Source organism: Paramisgurnus dabryanus, chromosome 18, assembly GCF_030506205.2.
Source record: "Paramisgurnus dabryanus chromosome 18, PD_genome_1.1, whole genome shotgun sequence".
Classification (NCBI taxonomy): domain Eukaryota; kingdom Metazoa; phylum Chordata; class Actinopteri; order Cypriniformes; family Cobitidae; genus Paramisgurnus; species Paramisgurnus dabryanus.
In genome coordinates this window covers 23822054-23842456 of record NC_133354.1, presented here as the reverse complement: position 1 = coordinate 23842456, position 20403 = coordinate 23822054, and the positions used below count along the sequence as shown (strand labels likewise).

General features: G+C 38.8%; 3 protein-coding genes across 3 annotated transcripts in view; 1 reads left to right on the top strand and 2 right to left on the bottom strand.

The window, feature by feature from the left end:
- siah2l (seven in absentia homolog 2 (Drosophila)-like) overlaps positions 1-3484 on the bottom strand; it is a 34647-nt gene extending 31163 nt beyond the window's left edge. The window contains exon 1 of the mRNA XM_065287367.2: positions 2962-3484. Coding sequence (XP_065143439.1) covers positions 2962-3354 — 393 coding nt within the window. The 5' untranslated portion in view covers positions 3355-3484. The remainder of the gene's footprint in view (positions 1-2961) is intronic.
- A 1518-nt stretch (positions 3485-5002) lies between these two features.
- Positions 5003-9682, bottom strand: taf9 (TAF9 RNA polymerase II, TATA box binding protein (TBP)-associated factor). Its single transcript, XM_065287364.2, has 7 exons — positions 9587-9682; positions 9055-9136; positions 8797-8933; positions 8556-8690; positions 5809-5890; positions 5496-5606; positions 5003-5313 (listed from the first exon to the last, which is right to left on the bottom strand). The coding sequence occupies exons 1-7, from the start codon at positions 9620-9622 to the stop codon at positions 5150-5152; spliced, it is 747 nt and encodes a 248-aa protein (XP_065143436.1). The 5' UTR covers positions 9623-9682; the 3' UTR covers positions 5003-5149.
- A 202-nt stretch (positions 9683-9884) lies between these two features.
- Positions 9885-20248, top strand: rab24 (RAB24, member RAS oncogene family). Its single transcript, XM_065287365.2, has 9 exons — positions 9885-10393; positions 10661-10798; positions 11369-11437; positions 13732-13810; positions 13965-14032; positions 15402-15501; positions 15598-15648; positions 15754-15813; positions 19227-20248. The coding sequence occupies exons 2-9, from the start codon at positions 10682-10684 to the stop codon at positions 19289-19291; spliced, it is 609 nt and encodes a 202-aa protein (XP_065143437.1). The 5' UTR covers positions 9885-10393; positions 10661-10681; the 3' UTR covers positions 19292-20248.
- The last annotated feature ends 155 nt before the right edge of the window (positions 20249-20403 follow it).

Sequence of the window (20403 nt, the reverse complement as noted above, 5' to 3'; positions counted from 1 at the left end):
TACTACCACATGCGCGTGTAAAGCTAACCAGACATCCAAATGCCGCCAAATCCACAATAAATAAATAAATAAAACCACATGATCATCGTTTTCGTGATCGATCATCGATGCCACATTTGAGTACTCGAGCAATCTTCAGCTTCTATAGAAAAAAGTGCACAAAATTTGTCAATAAGCCACCTTAACTTGACAAAGATTTACATCCATCAGACCAGAATACTAGTAACTTAATAGTGCGGTGCCACATTCCAACCTTATTAAAAACGTAGGCAGGTGACAGTTATGTATGGCCTAAAACTCTCTCACACAGTGCATTCTGATTACTTATCCCTGACATAAACCTACCAGAATCATCCATTTACGAAGATCTGAGGTTTGTTATGTACTGTATGTAAAGCAAACGAATACAAATTCTGCCATTATTTACTAACCCTGACGATGTCCGAAACCCTCATGACTTTCCTCTGTTGAAACAACAAGTAAACTTTATAAGAATATCCCGACTACACTTTACCAAGCTCCACAATGACGTAAAGGCACTAGAAAGTATCAAAAAAGTTCATATGACTTAAGCCCTGTTTACACCTGGTATTAAGATGCATTTTGGTTGATCACGAGTGCACTACGCTAAATACAGGTGTAAACGGGGTGTAAACACATTCGACCGGGTAGTTTTTGAGGTGTTGAAGATCAACGTAATCAGGACAGAAGCAGTTGAAAATGTGTCCCTCTTATCCACTTGTCATACGATCGACCATAACCCATCTTAAGACCAGATGTAAACAGGGCCTTAGTTTCGGAAGACTCGAAATACAACGCACAAGTTGTATGAACCTATTTTACAATACTTGTTGTAATTCAGATATAACAGAATTTTAGTAGTATAACAGAATCAGATTTGAAATAAAATGGCTAAATGATGTTAGACTTTTCAGTTTTGAGAGAACTAGTCCTTAATGCTGTATCAAATAACTTGTCACTTCCTAAAAACAACCATCTTTTCTTTCCCTACAAATGCTACTTTCCTTTACTGGGTCTGTTATTGTTTCAAAACTCGTCCACTACATCACGTCCCGATTACAGCCACTGTAAGGAAGAAACTTTACCTCAGGAAACAAGAGTACTAGTCAACTTTCACAGACTGGTGATAACCTTGAGGATACAAGTTTAATGTGCTGGTGATGTAATCATGGTGATGTTTCAGGCCAGGCAGTCAGTACAAAAATTCAACCAAAAACAAACCAATGTGTAAAAAAGCACAGAAAGATAAATCAAACCTGTAAACTAGAGGTCGACCGATTTATCGGCCGGCCGATTAATTGGCCGATTTTGCTGCAAAATTAGGCCGATTAATAGGCAGGCGCATCTGCGGGCACCTAAGCGCTGTTGTAGAGCTCGTGACGCTGCCTGCCTCTTGCTGCAAGCAGCTCGCTCCCGTCTCGTGTGTGTGCAGCCATGCCTCGTTCACAAACAGCTTTACTAAATGATGGGGATCGCGCGAATTAAGCAGCCAGTACAACAGCGCGACGGGGTTATGTCTCGCGGTGCACTGTCCGTGCAAAGATTAGGCTCATTTCATGTGATTAATGAGTGATGATGAGTTTTGTTTGCGTGACAGAGAGAGAAGAGCCGCGCCCGCACGCTTTCTGTCTCCCTGCTTTTATTACTCAAAACAAAACTGACCCGATGGCGAAAGGTCGGAAGACCAAATCATATCCACCGAGGAAATGTTTTTCGTGTTGTTACAGTAACACTTTGTTTACAGTTTTGCGCTGTTCAGCCTGGATTAGAACACAGCGCGTCCGATTCGCGAACTGACTCCTTTGAACGGATTCGTTTGAATGAACGGTTGAAACAACAGATCTGTCCCAACACTAAAGTCACAAGACGTCACTGTCAGCACAATCAGTCACTTATAGCGTCTCAGAAATGAGAATGTAAATGTGTTTAAAAAGATTTGCCCTAAATAACAGTCTCAACTAAAAACCATAGACATTTACTATGTTAACTTTATGATGAATAAATATTTTATCAGGTCTACCAAATAAGTATTTTATCCTACAAAGCAATAAAAGCCATGGTAAAAAACTGATCAAAGATGATGACGGCAGAGTGTCAGGTAATATCTGTGTCTGATAAATGCATGGTGCAGAGGAGGTTGTAAAACTCTTCAGAAAGACCAGTCATATATTTTTAAATACTTTGACTTAAATAGTGACATTTTTGCATTTAAAATATCTGCTAATAATGATGAGAACATTTTGATTATTATGTACATATAGAAAATCGGCCAAACATATCGGCCATCGGCTGCCCTGATTTCTAAAAAATCGGCATCGGCATCGGCCAGAGAAAAAGCATATCGGTCGACCTCTACTGTAAACGGAGTAAAAAATTGTTTTTGCAACTGCTTTAACGAAAAAAAGGCTTAAACCTGGGAGAATACAATGGTTTCAAATGCAATTTGATCACTGAAGTTTGATCTCCGATTCAATGTTTTAGATGTACTACTTTAAAACTGTTTTCCCCTACATCAGCATGTATAAGTTTTTACATTTTTTACATTGTTTATTTTAATATCTTGTGACGAGTTTATACATAACACAAAGCAAAGAAATTGAAGGGCAAGGAGCCATAAAAACATAAGTGAAGCACCCAATCTCCTTGGCATGATGTAATGCACACCTGTGGCACCTGAGTTTTAGTTACACGCGACACACTTCCTCAACTAAGCTTACAATCCTCATACAAAGTTGAATGTTGCTGTATGGTCGTATACTGTACATTGTTTCATTCAACATTTTGAGACCTCATACTGTAAACACCACGGTTGCATTCACGTTACCTTACAGTTTTTGATCACAGAAAGTTGACTGTTGCAAATAACGTACGTCTTGTTTACACACGAATACAGCAACTTTTGGTTTGCTTGTGAAGTATCCAAGCCCGAGGATTTCTTACCTTACACGGAAACGGCAATGTGGATGCAACTTTCTCCATCGCCAGGTTCCGTATGCTCGGGGTGAGAGGGCCTCGACAGGTCGGGCAACAGCTGAGCTTCTGGCGACACTGGTTACACACCAGATGCCCAGCCTGGCATTGCAGTATCGGCGGCAGCACATAGTCGAAACACACCGGACACTCGAACAGCGCTGTCAGCTCGGCCGATTGTCCTGGTAGGGCCGTGATTGGAAGGGCTACAGCGGCCGCGGTGACCGAGACAGAGCCGGGCACCCCCACAGCCGCTGCAGCAGCGGAGGCGGTTGTTCCTCCGGAGCCTCCATGCTTACTTCCTCCTACTTTAACGGCTCCGAGTCCTCCAGCCGCGCCACCGGCAGAGGACGGACGGCTCATGTCGATGTGTGATGTTACGCCCAGACGAGTTCAAGCCCGCGAACCCCGCCGTGTACTCCCGAGCGGAGCCAGAATCTGTTCCGTACGCACTCCACCAGTCCCCCACGGACACAACATGGCCGCCACAGTTTGAGAGCGAGCGACTAGTCTATTGGGCGATGAAGCTTTGATTGATAGTCTTATCAGCCAATAAGAGGGCCGCTTTAGACGTTTACGTAATAGGCACGAGGTGCTCGTTACGAAGGCTGCAGCCTCCGGAGGTCGCATATGCAGGCTGCATTGATCATCAAGCTTGGTTTATTGAGCATTACATTCGCAAGTCATAAGCATATTACAACAATTTACGATTAACTAAAAACAATAGTCAACTTTATAATTATTAATATTCTGATACGTCTTGATGACGTATGCAGCCTGCAAATGCGACCTTTGGACGCTGCAGCCTTCGGATTGAGAAACAGCCTGGGTGTTCGGGTCTGGCTAGAGGGGATACAGCTTCGACCATATCTCGCGAGACGTTGGATTTAGGGGTAAAGGGCCGGGTATACTTTTTTTCCGCGTCCGCGTCCGGCTCGCGCGCGCACGCGTCCGCGCAGCTTTCCGAGTATAGTCCCCGCGGCTACACGCGGATGGCCGCGTTCGACACTATACGCAATACAAATGATTTCTTATTCAAATTATTCGTCTAACAGGCTGTCAGGGCAGCACTGATTTGGCGACATTTACAGTACATTAAAACATTAGGATAGGTGAAGAAAAGTAACTGATCCACCATTGCAAACACAGTTTAGAACAAACAACAAGACAACAAAGAACAGGAATCAAACAAACATGCTCCAGAGCTTTCTGTTCTTGGAAGAAGTAAAAGTTAAAGAAGAAAAACGATAGTGTGTGTGCAAATGCTGTCTATTTTCTTTGTATAATTGTTTATAGTGGAGTGCACTGTCTAAATATTTTCACGCGCATGCGCTGTTGTACGCGGACTGTACGCGCACTGTCCGCGCGGTCTCAAATTTTGGGCTGCACGCGGACGGTCCGCGCGGCCGGCCGCGGACCCTCTTGATGACGAAAATGACGTCATGCGGACGGCGCGCATACGCGGACGTCCCTAGTATACTTTCGGCTTAAGAGTAGGATGAAAACCATGATGAATGATTCTGGCAAGACAGGATACGACAACGGCCTAAATCTTGTGAAATTTTGGGTTAAGGGTTAGGTTAGGGGGTAGAATTAGAATGAAAAATGGCGCTCATCGCCACGAGATTTGGCCGTATTTGTATCCCTTCTAGTCACAACCGTGTGTTTGACTTCAGTTTAAGACTGAGAAACATTTATCCATAATGGTGTTTACAATCATTTTCTGTACCTAATTTACTTGAACATATCATCAATTCTTGTTAAACTTAATTTCTCTAAACTGAAATGATAAACTGTCCATCAATTCTTTGAGTAAAGGTGCAAAGTCATTCATGTCTAAACAGCTCCCTCTACTGGCATTTTTGCTGATTTAATGACATTAATGCACTTAATTCTATGCAATTATTTAAACTTACCTAACTTCATTGCATTTGGATAAAATGTTCTCAAATGACTCTAGATTTAAAAAAAGACTTCCAAACACAAATTTCATCAATTTATTTTATTTTACATACAAAAAAATGAATGATACATTGCAATAGAATCGCTGTTAATGTGTAATAACCTAAACAATACAAGGCTACTGAAAGAAGCAAAATCAGAATTCACGACTGCTTATTTACAAAATCACTCCTACGTCTAGTCAGAAAACACCAGGTTATAAAGCATCATAGTCATCCTCATCTTCATGCTTCCTCTTGAGAGAGGTGGAGTCACTAGATGAATTTTGGGACACCATATTGGTAGTGATGAGGATGTTCTTGGAGCCGATGAGAGATGGGTTGATAAGGACATTCTGAACTGTAGGTGTGGTTGGAGTGGCTGTAAATTCAAACAAAATAATGACACTTATTATAACAGAGCACTCATTTGCATTCCCCTTCACATACTCCTAATACAACTTCCTGTAGCTTAGTTAGTATAGCATTGTGCTAGCAATGGGTTTGAATCCCAGGGACACATATGTAGTATTCTGCTCTTCAATGTCGGAGATTGGTACCTACCAGACTTAACAGAAGCAGCCTGTGAGGAGGGAATCTGAACAGTGAAGCGCTGGCCTGTCAGTGACACAGGTGTCCCTACTTTTGTTCCCACCGTCTGCACTGAGGGCGTACCTGTGAATAAAGATTTAGATTATGCTCTTGTAGATTAATTTATTAATCTTTAACAAATATAAGCCCTTCTGGTAGTAAGAGAGCACAGTAAATGTATTTTAGGGTAAGCAAATGCTCAGAATAAAAACAGTAGGCTATCTGGATTTTAAATCAGATGAAATCAAATGATTTGTAACATTATACATAAAACACTTATACTGACCAAGAGTTGGAGTACTTGGCCTGCTAGTCACTGCCCCCACACTCAACCGTGGTACTGTTATCCTGCCTGCAGATGGAGTCACCTAGACAGACAAACAAACAGCCAGAAAAATATCAGAAATATGCATTTCTGTCAATAAACCCTTCTAAAAGTTACACAATGCACCTTTAAATTTTTATAAACACCTATTTTACTATTTTTAACTCTACGCATAATTACATTGTTAGATGCAGAACACATACGCTTTTCGGTTTCAAATTTCAGAAGAACCTCGTTGTAGTCCATTCATTGCATTTCATAAAAAGCAAGCGAGTATCTCCTTTGCAGTAAACTTACTGTGAATGTAAATGTTAAGTAAGTTTACATATGAGGAGCTCAGATGCAAAACCCTCTAAGCGTGTCTGTTACATGTTTTCTTGTAAATGAGCATTTTTTTTATCAGGCTCCTAATGGATTCTGCCAACAAACTGATGGTGGGATTAGGCAGATTTGAAGCGAAAGTATTTGATGAACGTATAATCCTTCATCTTTCTCTCATTTCAAATCAGCTTTGTTACTTTTAAATTTCCACTGTACGTGACAAATGACGGCTGATAAACTGGAAAGAGTCGGAAAGGATTGGCGTGCGGTGCCAACCATCTGTGGGTGCGTAATTATTGGATCCAATTTGAGCTTTGGATGCATAAAAAAATAAAATAAACTTATACAACTACACCGCATGTGAAATGCTGATCGGAAGTGATGTATTTCAGCGTGTCCCAATCAAAATACTGTGTGCAAGATGAAAATTAATAATCCTTTTTTGTTTAACTTTATCAGTAACATTTGAAACCTTTAAAAACTATTGATCACTGTAAGGTAAATTATTAAATATATTATTAGATTAAAGGCTCTTAATGCTGGAATGAGCTTCTCTCTCATGTTGGCAACAATTAAACTAAAATATTATAACAACTGCCACTAGGGGCAAACTCCGACAGTCGCATCTGAATGTAGTGTACAGTGAAAGGCGGTTCAATCTATTTAGCTTAAAAATATTATAAAGGTACATCATTAGGAGAAGACTGGCTGTATGTTGTGAATACTTGAAATGTAACAATTTATGAAAGTTACAAAGTTATAAACAAAAGAAGTTTAATGCTGCGTTTACACCAACCGCGGAAGAGGCGTGAAGCGCGAGTGATTTCAATGTTAAGTCAATGTGAAGACGCGTTGATGCGCATCTGGAGGTCCCGCGGCGCGGATGAGGCGTTTGGCGCGGAAGACTCGTTTCGGCCTCACTCGCGCATCTAGTTCACGCGAAAAGCGCGAATTGAGCGTTGTGCGCGCTACGCGCGAATGGTGCCTTTTGCAGCTAATGCCCGAGTTTTAAAAAAAATTGAACTTTGGCGGAATTTCGCGCTGTGTTAACCAATCAGGAGCCTGCTTGCTGCTGTGGTGGCAGCCCCGCCCCGAGTCACTCATTCAACCAACACTTGATATTGTCCATAAGCAGTCACCTGGAGCTATACGACACAAGTTCTTATTTCTATAGAGGAGGCAGGAATAAAAAGGACCTCGCTTGGAAGAGTGTCAGTGAGGACATTGGGCAACCTGGTAAGTTGTAATACACACTTCACTTTTGTGTCACGTGACGTTTATCGACCCGCGCCGTTTATTTTCCCCCTATAGTAAGGTTACCAAATACAAACTGGACAATCAACATCAGTCATCTTGCAAACAGACAACCGCATAGCACTTGCCCCTCCCACAAAAAGCGGAGTTTGCCTCTGATGCGCGTCAAATGCTTGCTTTTTCCGCGCGTCTACGCGATTCTGACCCCTGAAACGCGGTTGGTGTAAACGCAGCATAAGAGCTCTGCATTACAGCTAGTGCTACACAAAAATACATGTGTTGATTATTTACACTTGCAATGTTCATAGTTGAACTGTTAACATTTGGCCCTTGCGATATTAAACTGCAACTGTTTTTAAAAGATTAAAAAAGAAAATATAAGTTTTCAGTTAAATAAAATAGCAAAAAACTGGATACAAGAAGTGTGCATCTTTTGAGAAAATGCATGTTTTTTAATATATGGCTTATAACAAAAAGTAACAAAAACAATAAATGTTTGGCCTGCATCATATTTAAAATTTGGTCCTCGAAGAAGAGTAGTTGAAGACCCCTGAAAAAAAGAGTTTTAAAGGACGTTGTCGTTTACATGACAACATTATGAAATAAATCTGTGAATTTATGCTGTTTGTCCGTTCATTTACGTGACGTGTTTTGGGGTCCTAAAACACAAACTTTTAAAGACGGGGTTTCAAGTCCTCTTTTTTTATAACAACGCCACGTTGTCTCCATGTAAACTACGTAAGCATGAATCTGTGATAACGGTGAAGTCATACAGATGTGTTAATTCAGTCTATAGGCATTTTCCTCTATTTTTACTACATATTGGGTCAGTCTCCCAGACAGGGCTTATTCTAGTCCCAGACTTAAATGTCTGTTTGAGCTGTCTTAACCTAAAAACACCTTGTATTGACATATCTTATGACATATATCAGTATCATTGTTTTGTTTCAAGATGGACACCAGTATTGTTTTTTTTTTTTTTGTAAAAACTACTTAAATGCCCTAAAATAACTAAGGCCTAGAACTGGATTAAACTAAACCCTGTTGTTGTGTAAACGTAGCCTTAGATACTGGCAAGTAACTCCAAAAAACAGGTAGATTTAGGAATAACATATTATTTAGTGCAGCAATACCTTTTTCTGCAAAGACTTAAGCCTGTAGTTTGGAGCAGTTAGACAGTAGCGGTCCGGTGGGAGCCGGGGACCCGTGTATGGTTTGATCAAAGGCAATGGTGTGGAGTTCTTCTGCCTTGCAACTTCCAACAGAAACTGAAATGACAGACCAAACCCCAATGCTTATCAACTGAAGTCACAAACGTGTAACAATTTACCAAAATGCAGATTAAACAAAGACAAGTCATGAAAACAAACTTACATCTCGTGGCGGTGGAGACGTGAAGGACTGATCCACTCGGCACTGGATTGCTAACCTTATATCATCTGCATCCACGTTGGACTTCTTGGCATGGGTAGAATATATCTTTGCATCCTCAATAATAGTTGTTACATATCCTAAAGATAGTTAAAAGTATCTGAGTTACTAATTGAACAATCTAGAAGTGCAGAGAAACAATTATTTTTAAAACAAATCATTTTACAAGCTACTAACGGGCTTATGGTTCTCACTACGTACTGTATGTAAACTCCAGCATTTGATTGATGACTCTGGGTTCATACTCAGTGACTCCCATGTCTTTAAGAATCTGGATCATAACCTTAAAAAAAAAAGTAGAAATAGCAGAGAAGTAATCAAATACGCATTATATGATGATAATAACAATTCAGTACTATGAAGTCGTCTTGTGTAAAATTGCAAATATGTCAGTATGTGGCGATATACACCCGCATAATAATTACGTTTAGTTTTACGGTATAAATATTAAAATATAACTGTATAACAATTTATATATTAAACAAACCCTTAACATAAATACTTGCGTTATTTTAAAATGAGTTAAAATTATCAACAAATTCAAATAGGAAGCCATTGATTTGCAGTGAATGGTTTAACGTAGCGTGCTAGCGCGCGCTTGTGCACTAAGCATTAATTGCATAAAATAAAACAAGTGACTGAACGTTAAACGCTTGGCTTTTATCAGCATAAGCCTAAAAACAATAAAACAACGCATATTAAACTTATAAAATCGTTTAAGTGGCATTTTTACCTGTGCATCTTTTGGCAATGTTTTCGGAGACGCCATTTTCCCAAATACTCCTCCCCTAAATCGGGTTACGTTTAAACAAAACTAGCGAGCAACCTACCTAGTCAGCATTGTTGGCCAATGTAGGCGGTACCAAAACATCGCAGCCAATCCAGTTGAGGAAAACGTGATAGACGAACCAAAACAACCAATCAAAGAGCGACGTTCATTTATTCAGCCAACAGTGACGAGGAACACAAACGCGCCAGGCGATACAAGTAGCCAATCAGCGGTGTCCTTAGACGCCACGCAAAATACTCCACCGCCGACTAGTGTAGGCAGCAAACTAGGGTTTGAGACGCAGCAACTGTTTTTTACTGAAGTCACATCCTCCACTATATAAACATGAAAGCACATACACACACAAGATTTGTTTCCAGTTGAATCCACACACAGCGGTTCCGCTTTCACAGATTAACATCTGGCCGGTGATATACTGAGGTTTTATTATACATAATAGGGAAGACAATGCTTGTGATGACTAGCAGTGCCGCATTTAGTAATGTTGAAAGCTAAGCTTCTCTCTGTATTAGGTTTAGGGTGGGAAAAGGTCCAACAAACAACTGCGTATTTTATTTTTGTACAGTTTAAAGCGTATAGCGAGTAGTCGCGTGTACTCATACATCGTCTTTAATTTTATTACCGATAACGTTAGATTTTGTTGTGAATTGTCAATGGATTGCTAACTCGACCCTTAGCCACCCATTTACACTACTCATCTGCCTGTAAACTTGAACTGTTTAATTTGATCAACATACATCAGGAGCTCAGGTAAGTGAAAGATATAGACAATTGTAACGTGTTTTATTTGTCTACCATTTTATTTTTGTTGTATTAAATTTGCTTTATTAGCAAAACCCAGCTATGTGGGTATTATTTAGCATGTTAAATTTGATAAAAGTAGCACTGTCAGTACTTTTAGTTATAACATTAAATGTTGTAATAGCCCCTAAATGTGCATGTGTACGTAATAGGTCTTAGTACAAGTATGTAAGTTAATGTATACACAATTAACCCATATCTCTTCATTATTTTTAGTTTCTTTTACAAACCCAAATCATGGCTGCCATGCGTGTGGATGCCAAAGTGGTCATGCTGGGCAAGGAGAGTGTTGGCAAAACCAGTCTGGTGGAGAGATATGTACATCGCCGCTTTCTTGTGGGCCCATATCAGAATGTAAGTACATGTATTAGTTTGTGAGTACATGTATGTGTCATTTTGGCACAAATTATAGGAATAGTTCACCTAAATATGAAAATGATCTCAATGTATCCACTCTTATGCCATCCCAAATTGATATATGGCTTTGTAAAGCTCGAAAATCACATACATCCATCATTAAAATAATCCAAATGGCTCCAGTGGTTTTATATATGTCATCTGAATCAAAATAATTTTTTTAGTGAACGATTCATCACATATCTATGAAAACATACAGATTAGTGTGGTAAATACAAAAAGGTGGCACACAGATGCCATGTTAACCCCCGTATAAGGAAATAACATGATGGCATTTTAATGTTAATTTAAAATTATTCATGCGGTCATACGGTGTGTAAATTTATATGAGAGAATTTTCACATATAGGATTCCCTAAAGTTATACTTTCGGTTGTATGAGCAGTAATGTCTGATCTTGTCACGTAAACCGGCTCCACAGGTACCGCTGCCCTCCACCGCTGTCAGTTTTGATAACTTGACGCGGTGCAGCTAGGCCTAATGTGTGTTATTTTTTTGTCTCAACAAGACTATAGGAGCTGCGTTTGTTGCCAAAGCCCTCAATGTCGGTGATAAGGTGATCACGTTGGGAATATGGGTAAGTGTTGTAACTGAAAGTCAACCCTAACATTTCTATATAAAATGAAAACACAGCTTTAAAGGGATACTCCAGCCAAATATCAAAATAACACCATTATTTACTTCCCCTTAAGTAAATGTCCTTGCTTTTCCAAGCTTCATAATGGTAGAAAATAGGGATCAGGAAACAACTTCTGATTTCAAACCCCAAAAAAGCATCATTCACAGAAGTAATCCACACGCTTCCAATGGGTTAATAAAAGTATTTTTATGTTTAATCGATGTGATATTGTAAGAAAATTATCCCCATTTCAAACTGTATAAACTGTTTTAACTAGCTCCCGGTAATGATGACAACTTGGGCTGTGTCTTAGGGGCTGTGTACACCAAAACTTTTAAACGCGTCTGAAAACGCCTTGAGGACGCCGAATGCCAGCTGTTTTTCAGCTGAGTGCCAGCTTTCATCAGCTGAGCGCTTTGGTAGCTGTGATACTTCAGCTGCGAGCCGGTTGGTTGCTGTGGTAATGTCCCGCCCCTGCTCCACTGTGATTGGGCGGCCGTGTGAGAACTGACATTGACGAGCGGAGCTTTTCTCCCAAAGTTGAATCTCTTTCAACTCTAGACTCTCAGCGCCGAGCGCGTGAAAACCGCCGAGCGCCGGTTTTCAGCGCGGAAAAAACCCGCTCGCTGCTGGCTTATTTGAAAAACGCCGAGCTTCCATTGGAAACAATTGAAAACATGCGCCGGCCACGGGCGTAAAAGTTTTGGTGTACACAACCCCTTAATCAGCTTTCGAGGGTGCACTTTAAAAATACTTTGCTGCCTTAAAATTTTTTGTTGATTCAACTCGGATTTACAAGTAATTTCAACCTACTATTATTTATCTTGACTAGAGATGAGTTGTTATAACTACAAATGAGTTGTTATAACTTGACTTTTCTCAACTATATTTTATAAGTTGTGACAACTCCTCTTTGTTGACATGTAAATTGTTGATTTAACAAAAAATGTTAAGGCAGCAAAGTTTTTTTTTTTACAGTGTGTGAATCAGTATATTGTGTATGCAGGTTCAGGCACTGGTAAGGACCCTAGGTCACTTCACATTGGGTTCACTTATTTTCCTGTGACGTGGCTGCTTAAGTGTGTTGTGATAATTCACAGCTGTTATTCATCAACAACCGGCAAAACCAACTTTTAAACATGTGTTAAAGTATATTGTGAAAAACACTACAATTATTCCCTTACATATTTGGCATAAATTTGGAGGAATATTAATTTTAAATATAAAGTAGATTGTGATCCCTTTCTGTCTAGTGGTGTTTATATTAAAACTAAAACAAACGTTTGTCTTTATAAACATTCGATCACATTTTATTACATTTATTGATTGGCTCGCGTGATTTTCGGTTGGAGAGCTTCCGGTAAGGGAACCATCAATGCTCACTGGTTTTTGCGTTGCATTGTGGGAATTTTTAGGGAACAAACGTTCCAGTGCACTGGAAGGATTTTGTGATCGAGACAGCCCTTAACATGGCAGACTCCCTGGTCAGTACCCAGACTACTGAACAAGGGAGGTGATTGAGACACAGCCTTGTGCTGCGTCCAAAATTGCCTACTTCCATACTATATAGTAACCGAAAGCAGTAGGCGAGGCGTGTAATATGTCAGAATGCATAGTATTCCAAAAACAGTATGCGAAAAGTACCTGGATGACCTACTACTTCCGGTTACATTTTGAAGTGTGCATACGACGGATATTTCACTATCCCATGATTCCCCAGGAGAGGAGTTATCCAACGAAGACGAGGAGGCGTCATCGGCGATGCAGCTGTTTTCATGCTGGTATGACATGACGTGATGACAACGACTTCATCTCGTTGTACAGTACGTACTGTACAGTATGCTGTTTCGGACGCAGCCTACGTTAAGAAAAGTTTAGAATATGGATATTTTTCTTACAAAATTGCATTGATTTTTTTTGGGCTTCAAAGTCACAAGTTGTTCCCTGATCCTAGTTTTCTCCTATTATAAAGCTTGGAAAAGCAAGGACATTACTAAAATAACTCCAAATGTGCTCTTCGGAAAGATGATGTGCATATGTATGTCAGATTGCTTGAGTGTGAGTAAATCATGGAGTAATTTGATAATTGGCTGGAGTATCGCTTTAAGACATTTTTGAGATTTACCGTTTTCTATATAAAATCGTCCTACATAATGTAAAGAACATTGTGTTAAAATATAACCTTGATACCTTTAATATTGACTGAGTAAGATTATGTCACTGAAATGAAACTTTGCTGCTCCTAATCTCAGGACACTGCTGGATCTGAGCGTTACGAGGCCATGAGCAGAATCTACTACAGAGGAGCCCGCGCTGCTCTCGTCTGTTATGGTATATCACTCGTCCATATGAATGTTGCTGAACTTCCTTAAGAAATCTATAGTCTAGCAAGTAAATGGCTCATATGCTGTACAAGCAGTTTGTGTGCTTGCTTAAAAGAAATTATGTCTCAACTTTCTCTGTCTTTTGAAATGTGCTATTTTAGACTTGACTGACAGCAGCAGTTTTGAAAGGGCCAGGTTTTGGGTAAAGGAGTTACAGAGCTGTGAAGAGGTAAAGTATGTTTTGTTATTATCAAAATTGAGGATTTTGATGCAAATCAAATCGTTACAAAAATAATTTTGTGCCAACTGCAGCTAAACTTAAAGGGGACATATCCTGAACATCTGACTTTTTCCATGTTTAAGTGCTATAATTGGGTCCCATATTGGGTGGTATTATCAACCTAGAAAATGTGAAAACTTAGTTTGGGTAAACCATTCTCTGCAAGCATGTGAAAAAATTGGTCATTGAAATTTTGCTCCCCTTGTGATGTCATAAGGGGATAATATCTACCTTTAATCTGCACTATCCAACCACTGCACTGCCATTAAGTGCAGAGATCAGCTCATTTGCATTTTAAAGGACACACCCAAAAACAACACATTCTTGCTCACACCTACAAGTGACAATTTTAACTTACTATAATAAATCATCTGTGTGGTATTTTGAGCTAAAACTTCACATACATACTAAGGGACACCATGGGGACACCAAAGATGTATTATACATCTTGAAAAAGTCTTGTGAAATGTCCCCCTTAAAGTCACACCCAAAATCTCATACTGTGACAGTAGGTACTGAATTAGAGGAAGTAGCTATGACTGTTAAAACAGTAGGTACTATATAGTATGAATATGGATGGTATTTATGAACTTAGTCATACTACACTCTCCATGTTAATTCATTACGTGACATGCATTGTCATGTTAGTCGTTAACTGGAATGATGTTTAAAGGGACACTCCACTTTTTTTGAAAACATGTTCATTTTCCAGCTCCCCTAGAGTTAAACATTTGATTCTCACTGTTTTTAAATCCATTCAGCTGATCTCCGGGTCTGGCGGTACCACTTTTAGCATAGCTTAGCATAATCCATTGAATCGGATTAGACCATTAGCATCGCGCAAAAAATTAACCAAAGAGTTTTGATATTTTTCTTATTTAAAACTTGACTCTTCTGTAGTTACATCTTGTACTAAGACCGACAGAAAATTAAAAGTTGCAATTTTCTAGGCAGATATGGTTAGGAACTATACTCTCATTCTGGCGTAATAATCAAGTACTTGGCTGATGTAACATGGCTGCAGCAGGCGGAATGATATTACGCACTGCCCGAAAATAGTCCCCTGCTATTGAAAGTAACCAAGGGGTTATATTTTGACTATTTTCGGACAGTGCTTAATATCAATACACATGTTTAAACGCTTAACAATGGAAAAAGATTTTCATGATATGTCCCCTTTAACATCAATTAAAAAAGCAATAAGGTAGTTGATGCTAATGTTGTTTCGTGAAATAACTCACAACTTAATGGGTTGCATGCGACACTTCACGTGGTGCCTAACAATCAAGTTTCATTTACCAATCATCATCTCTTTCAGCACTGCAAGATATATTTGTGCGGTACCAAAAGTGACGTCATTGAGGCCGACCGAAGTACACGACAAGTGGACTATCATGATGTACAAGACTTTGTAGATGGTAAGCACAAATGTGTCCATTTGTCATTTTCATATTTCTTATGAAATGTTAAAAAGTTAGCAATAAAGTAAAATAATCAAAAGCGTTTATTTGCAGAAATAGGTGCACAACATTTTGAGACCTCAAGCAAAACAGGAAAGAATGTTGGTAAGTGATATTCACCGTATCTGCTCTATTGAGCACTACTCGCGCGTGACTCACAGTTAGGTATCAAGTTTCACTTCTCATATCGTTTGTATTTTTTTTTAACAGATGAGGTGTTTCAGAAGGTTGCCGAGGACTTCAGTAACTGTGCTTTGGAGTTTATGCAAGGTGGGTATTTTGAAAATGACACCCATTGCGCAATTGGTGGATTAGGACATATTCAGAACTCCGTCCCTGTGGTTTCCCACTTTATGCTATGTGTCTGCAACACGTTGTATATGAGTACAGTACACACGGTTAGGGTGTCTAAACCGAGACAAGGAAGCGTGCAACTGTAGACCTCATAAAATGTGAACTTTGTGGGAAAGTACGCATTTTAGGAGTTCTACAGACACATAATGAATGAAAATGCCATACTCAAAGATGCCAGATCAGGTAAAAAAATATAAATGCAAGATCTAGTAAGAACGCATTTAATCTTTGTCTTTTAATCATTTGTCCCATAACGCACGCTGATTCTGCTTATCTCATGTTAAGAAAATGCACATAAAGGGGTGGTTTCCCAAAAAGAGATTAGCTTAAGTCAGAACTAGGCCATATATATATACATGTTTTAACAAACGGGCCTTACTAAAAACATTACCCATGTGCATTTTGAGGCAAAACAAAGGCCACTTATGAATTTTAAGATATGTTAGTGCAAGATGTTTTCAGTTTGGACAGCTCTTACATTTATTTTAGTCTAGGACTAGTCTAATCCCTGTCCGGGAAACCGCCCATAGAGTAGTATTACATTCTTCATATCTCTGAAGTTTTATCAGATTTATAAAAGACGTGCCATGAGAGGAGTGATTTTCCAACATAACACAGAAGTCTTACCGCATGCAACTCATGATTCGTTTGGGACTTTTCAGCGAAGTCCAGCGTTTAACACGCACGGAAAACTCCACTGCTTTCCCGGATAAACAAACTATATCCATTATTTCCATAATCCTGGCGTACATCTCCTTACATCCAAAACAGACTTCTTCTTTCATGCCATTGTTGAGTTTTGATATAAAAACAAAGCTGTCGTGTAAAGTGATGCCTATTACTTCTAGCGTCCTCGGTTCTCGCTCTTCCACTAATTGATGTATGGGTGTGCTTTTTTGGGGGAAGTGCCCATAAAAGAAATATGATGCGTAAGGTCCCCCCCCAAGTTTATTACTAATTACATTATTTTTCCCTTTATTTGTTATATTCAGATCAAATAGGTCAGTGCTGTTAAAAAGAGTTTGTATCAGCGTTCCCACTGGTCCTTGAAATCCTTGAAAGTTAGTAAATTTGGGTTAAAAAAATTAAAGGCCCTGGGAAGTTTTTGAAAAATACATGCATAGATACAGATCATTGAAAGTGCTTTAAGCTATTTTATGCAAGAAGTTTTCTGGGAAAAAATCCATATTATTCCCTGTGTGTAGTGTAGGATTATATTATAAAAATTCTAGACTTTTTAAGCACACATGCTAAAATTTTGGCTTTAAATGCTTATATCTTCTGCATCCGAATGTTGATTCATACCAAAATGCTTTTTTGCATAGTTGTGTTTGACACATGAAAACGTCTCGTATGTAACTGTTGTTACCAGAGAAGGGAACGAGACGCTGCGTCTCCCTTGCCATACTTCCTGTGTCCCTGTAACGCCATCTTTGGCAATATTTCAGATAGCGATATACTTCCTGTCTCCCGCGTCACCCTGTCTTTGTCGTTAAGCCTCACCATTGGTTGAATTTGATATACACATTCAGACGCACTTACCCCTGGAGGCGTCCCCAAAGTGTCACAGCAGTGACGCAGCGCTAGTTCCCTCGAAAGGAAACTTTAACAATGTATCTTAAAAGGTAACACGATGTAACCTTGCTCTCACTTGAAATGTTCCCATATTTAGTACTTGAATTTGAGGATATTGGACCTGGAAGGTCCTTGAAAGGTCATTGAATTTGAAGTTAACTAAGGTGTGGGAACCCTGTTGTATAGAAGCTGTGCCAAATTATACAGCACCTTTATTAACATTTTTTTAAAGTGTATTCAGGATCTGAAGTAGGATTGACATCACTGCAAAAAAACATAGCATACTAATACTAGCCTATTCTCGCTCGTGTCCCACAAATGCTGTCCTGCAACAGAGCCTTTGCCAGGTGGTCACCTTATAGACAGTATAGACAGAAATGTGCTTGGGTAATATTTGCTGTGTACAGAATGAGACATCAACTGATTTTTCTCTTGTGCTGTATTGAGCACTGCTGTTCCCCAGAGATATTATAGACGTACACTGCCTGGCATCCAATATTAAATGTATAGTTCACTAAAAATTTCATAAATGAAAATTCTGTCATCATTTACTCGCACTCATGTTGTTACAAACCTGTATACATTTCTTTGTTCTGATGAACACGAAGGAAGATATTTTAAGGAATGTTTGTAACCAAACCAATCACAGGTCCATTGACTTCTACCGTATATTTTTTCAGTTTAGTTTATGTCTTCCTTGATGTTAATTGGAACATGAAATATTTATATACGGGTATGTAACAAAAGTAAATGATGAAAAAAATGTCATTTTTGAGTGAACTATTACTTTAATCTCATTCTCTCTCTGTCCAACTTCTGCATAAGTTTCGAAACTTCCAAAGATTAGGATTTACAAAGGGCTAGAAACTAAAAATATGAAATGTGAAATTCTGGGAATTTTGAAAACTGTCCATGGAAATTACATGGGAATATATGGGAATTGTCAAACACGGATGAAAAAGAGTCGAGCAAAGATAATGTTTGTATGTGATACAGTTTAAATAAATTACCCAAAATGTACTAATTATTTTCCCTTTTATTCCTTAATGAAAAACACCATGCCCTTTTTCAATATTTTACTATGTTCTTACCTTAACTTAGACAAATTATAACATCCCTATCTTTTTTCAATGCGTGCACTTAATCTTTGTACATCGTGTTGTGAATGTGTTAGCATTTAGCCTAGCCCCATTCATTCCTTAGGATCCAAACAGGGATGAATTTAGAAGCCACTAAACACTTCCATGTTTTCCATATTTAAAGATTGTTATATGAGTAGTTACACGAGTAAGTATTGAGACACAAAATAAAACGTGCCGATTTTTTTTTTTTAGGAGAATAAGAAATGAGAACTATATTGTATGGCGGAAGAGCACTTATTTTGCAGTTCCGCTTAAAAAATCGCTTAAACGTTTTATTTTGTGCCACCATACTTACTTGTGTAACTACGCATGTAACAGTCTTTAAATAGGGAAAACACGGAAGTGTTTGGTGGCTTCTAAATTCATCCCTGTTTGGATCCTAAGGAATGAATGGGGGTAGGCTAAATGCTAACACATTCACAACGCGCTGTACAAAGATTTAGTGCACGCATTGAAAAAACGATAGGTATGTATTAATTTGTCTAAATTGAGGTAAGAACACAGTAAAATATTGAACAACTGTGGTGTTTTCCTTTAAGTTTCCAACTTGGAATATTTCCAAAATATCAAAATACAATTGATCAAATAATTGTGGTTATATTGTCTCCACAGAGGAGAAGGGAGTGGACCTTGGGAAAAAGAAGGACTCTTATTTTGCCAACTGCTGCCATAACTGACCCACCGCCGGAAAAAAACTGCTGTATCATATTGTCTATTTTGGAACGACTGGAATCATCTTTTATATTCCTTAAATTATCAACTGGAGTGTCCAGCCTGATTGTGTTTCTCATTTTTGCTGTGCATTAGGTTGGAATCATGCCATATGAAGACGATTCATATATGACATGCTTTTTCCTTTCTATTTCTGTGTTCAAGCGATAAACACACTTCTTTGTCAAGAACACCTTTGAGAATGTTGACTGAAATGCATGGCAATCCATTTTACCCAAAACAAAAGATGGTAGAAGAAAGAATAAGCTTTAGGGAAAGATGCCTTTGTCATTGCCAAATCTAAAGGCCTATGCTTTGCACCTTTAATCATTTTATCAAGGTTTCCATTTTACATGTCTTTTGAGGATCGTGATGTTTACAGGATAAAGTATAAACAGTTCTGACATATATATCCACACTAAGCTGGAGCTTAACTTGTAGTTTTCATGGATCTTAGTAAAAGATGGTTGCCACTAAGAACTGTTGAAAGCTCACACAACCAGGAAAAGCTGTCGTCCCTTGAAAAGGCTAAAAGGAAAAAAGACACTCCTGTTAAGAACACTCAAAAATATCTTAATGTGGGACTTTTTGAAGTATTACTGTATTGCATTTTGTGAATCGTCTGCATAAACGCTGCCTGTCGGACGCACCTATCACCAGATATGCTTTTCATCCTTAATAGAGCCCAAAGTTTTGTGTGTAATGTCTAATATTAGTAGTATATGTCTTTGTCTTGCTGCGATTCTAAAGCAAACTGATATGCAGCGTTTGATGAATGTGATGTTAATGTTTACAATGTTTAATTATTATTATTATTATTATTATTTAATTTGACTGGATAGGATGTTGTACACAGAGACACTAATTTGTCAGATGTGAACGTGAAGATCTTTGTATATAAAGCAGTTTATATTTCGCCTGTATTCAAGGGATAGTTCATAATTCTTTTTAACAATGCCTGTAGCTAAACATGTTACTCTCCTCCTGAAAATTTGTCAACTGCTTCATCCTGACCATTTTAATCGGACCTTCTTACAGGACACAACCACCATTTTTACATCAGCCTTCACACAATGTA

Bases quoted from the DNA above. Each gene is read 5' to 3' on its own strand.
- taf9 (XM_065287364.2), bottom strand. From the start codon at position 9,622: ATGGCGTCTCCGAAAACATTGCCAAAAGATGCACAG. The intron at 9,137-9,586 runs GTAAAAATGCCA...TTTTTTTTTAAG, and splicing joins CATTGCCAAAAGATGCACAG to GTTATGATCCAGATTCTTAA. The intron at 8,934-9,054 runs GTACGTAGTGAG...AACTATCTTTAG, and splicing joins AATGCTGGAGTTTACATACA to GATATGTAACAACTATTATT.
- rab24 (XM_065287365.2), top strand. From the start codon at position 10,682: ATGGCTGCCATGCGTGTGGATGCCAAAGTGGTCATGCTGGGCAAGGAG. The intron at 11,438-13,731 runs GTAAGTGTTGTA...TCCTAATCTCAG, and splicing joins TGATCACGTTGGGAATATGG to GACACTGCTGGATCTGAGCG. The intron at 13,811-13,964 runs GTATATCACTCG...GTGCTATTTTAG, and splicing joins CGCTGCTCTCGTCTGTTATG to ACTTGACTGACAGCAGCAGT.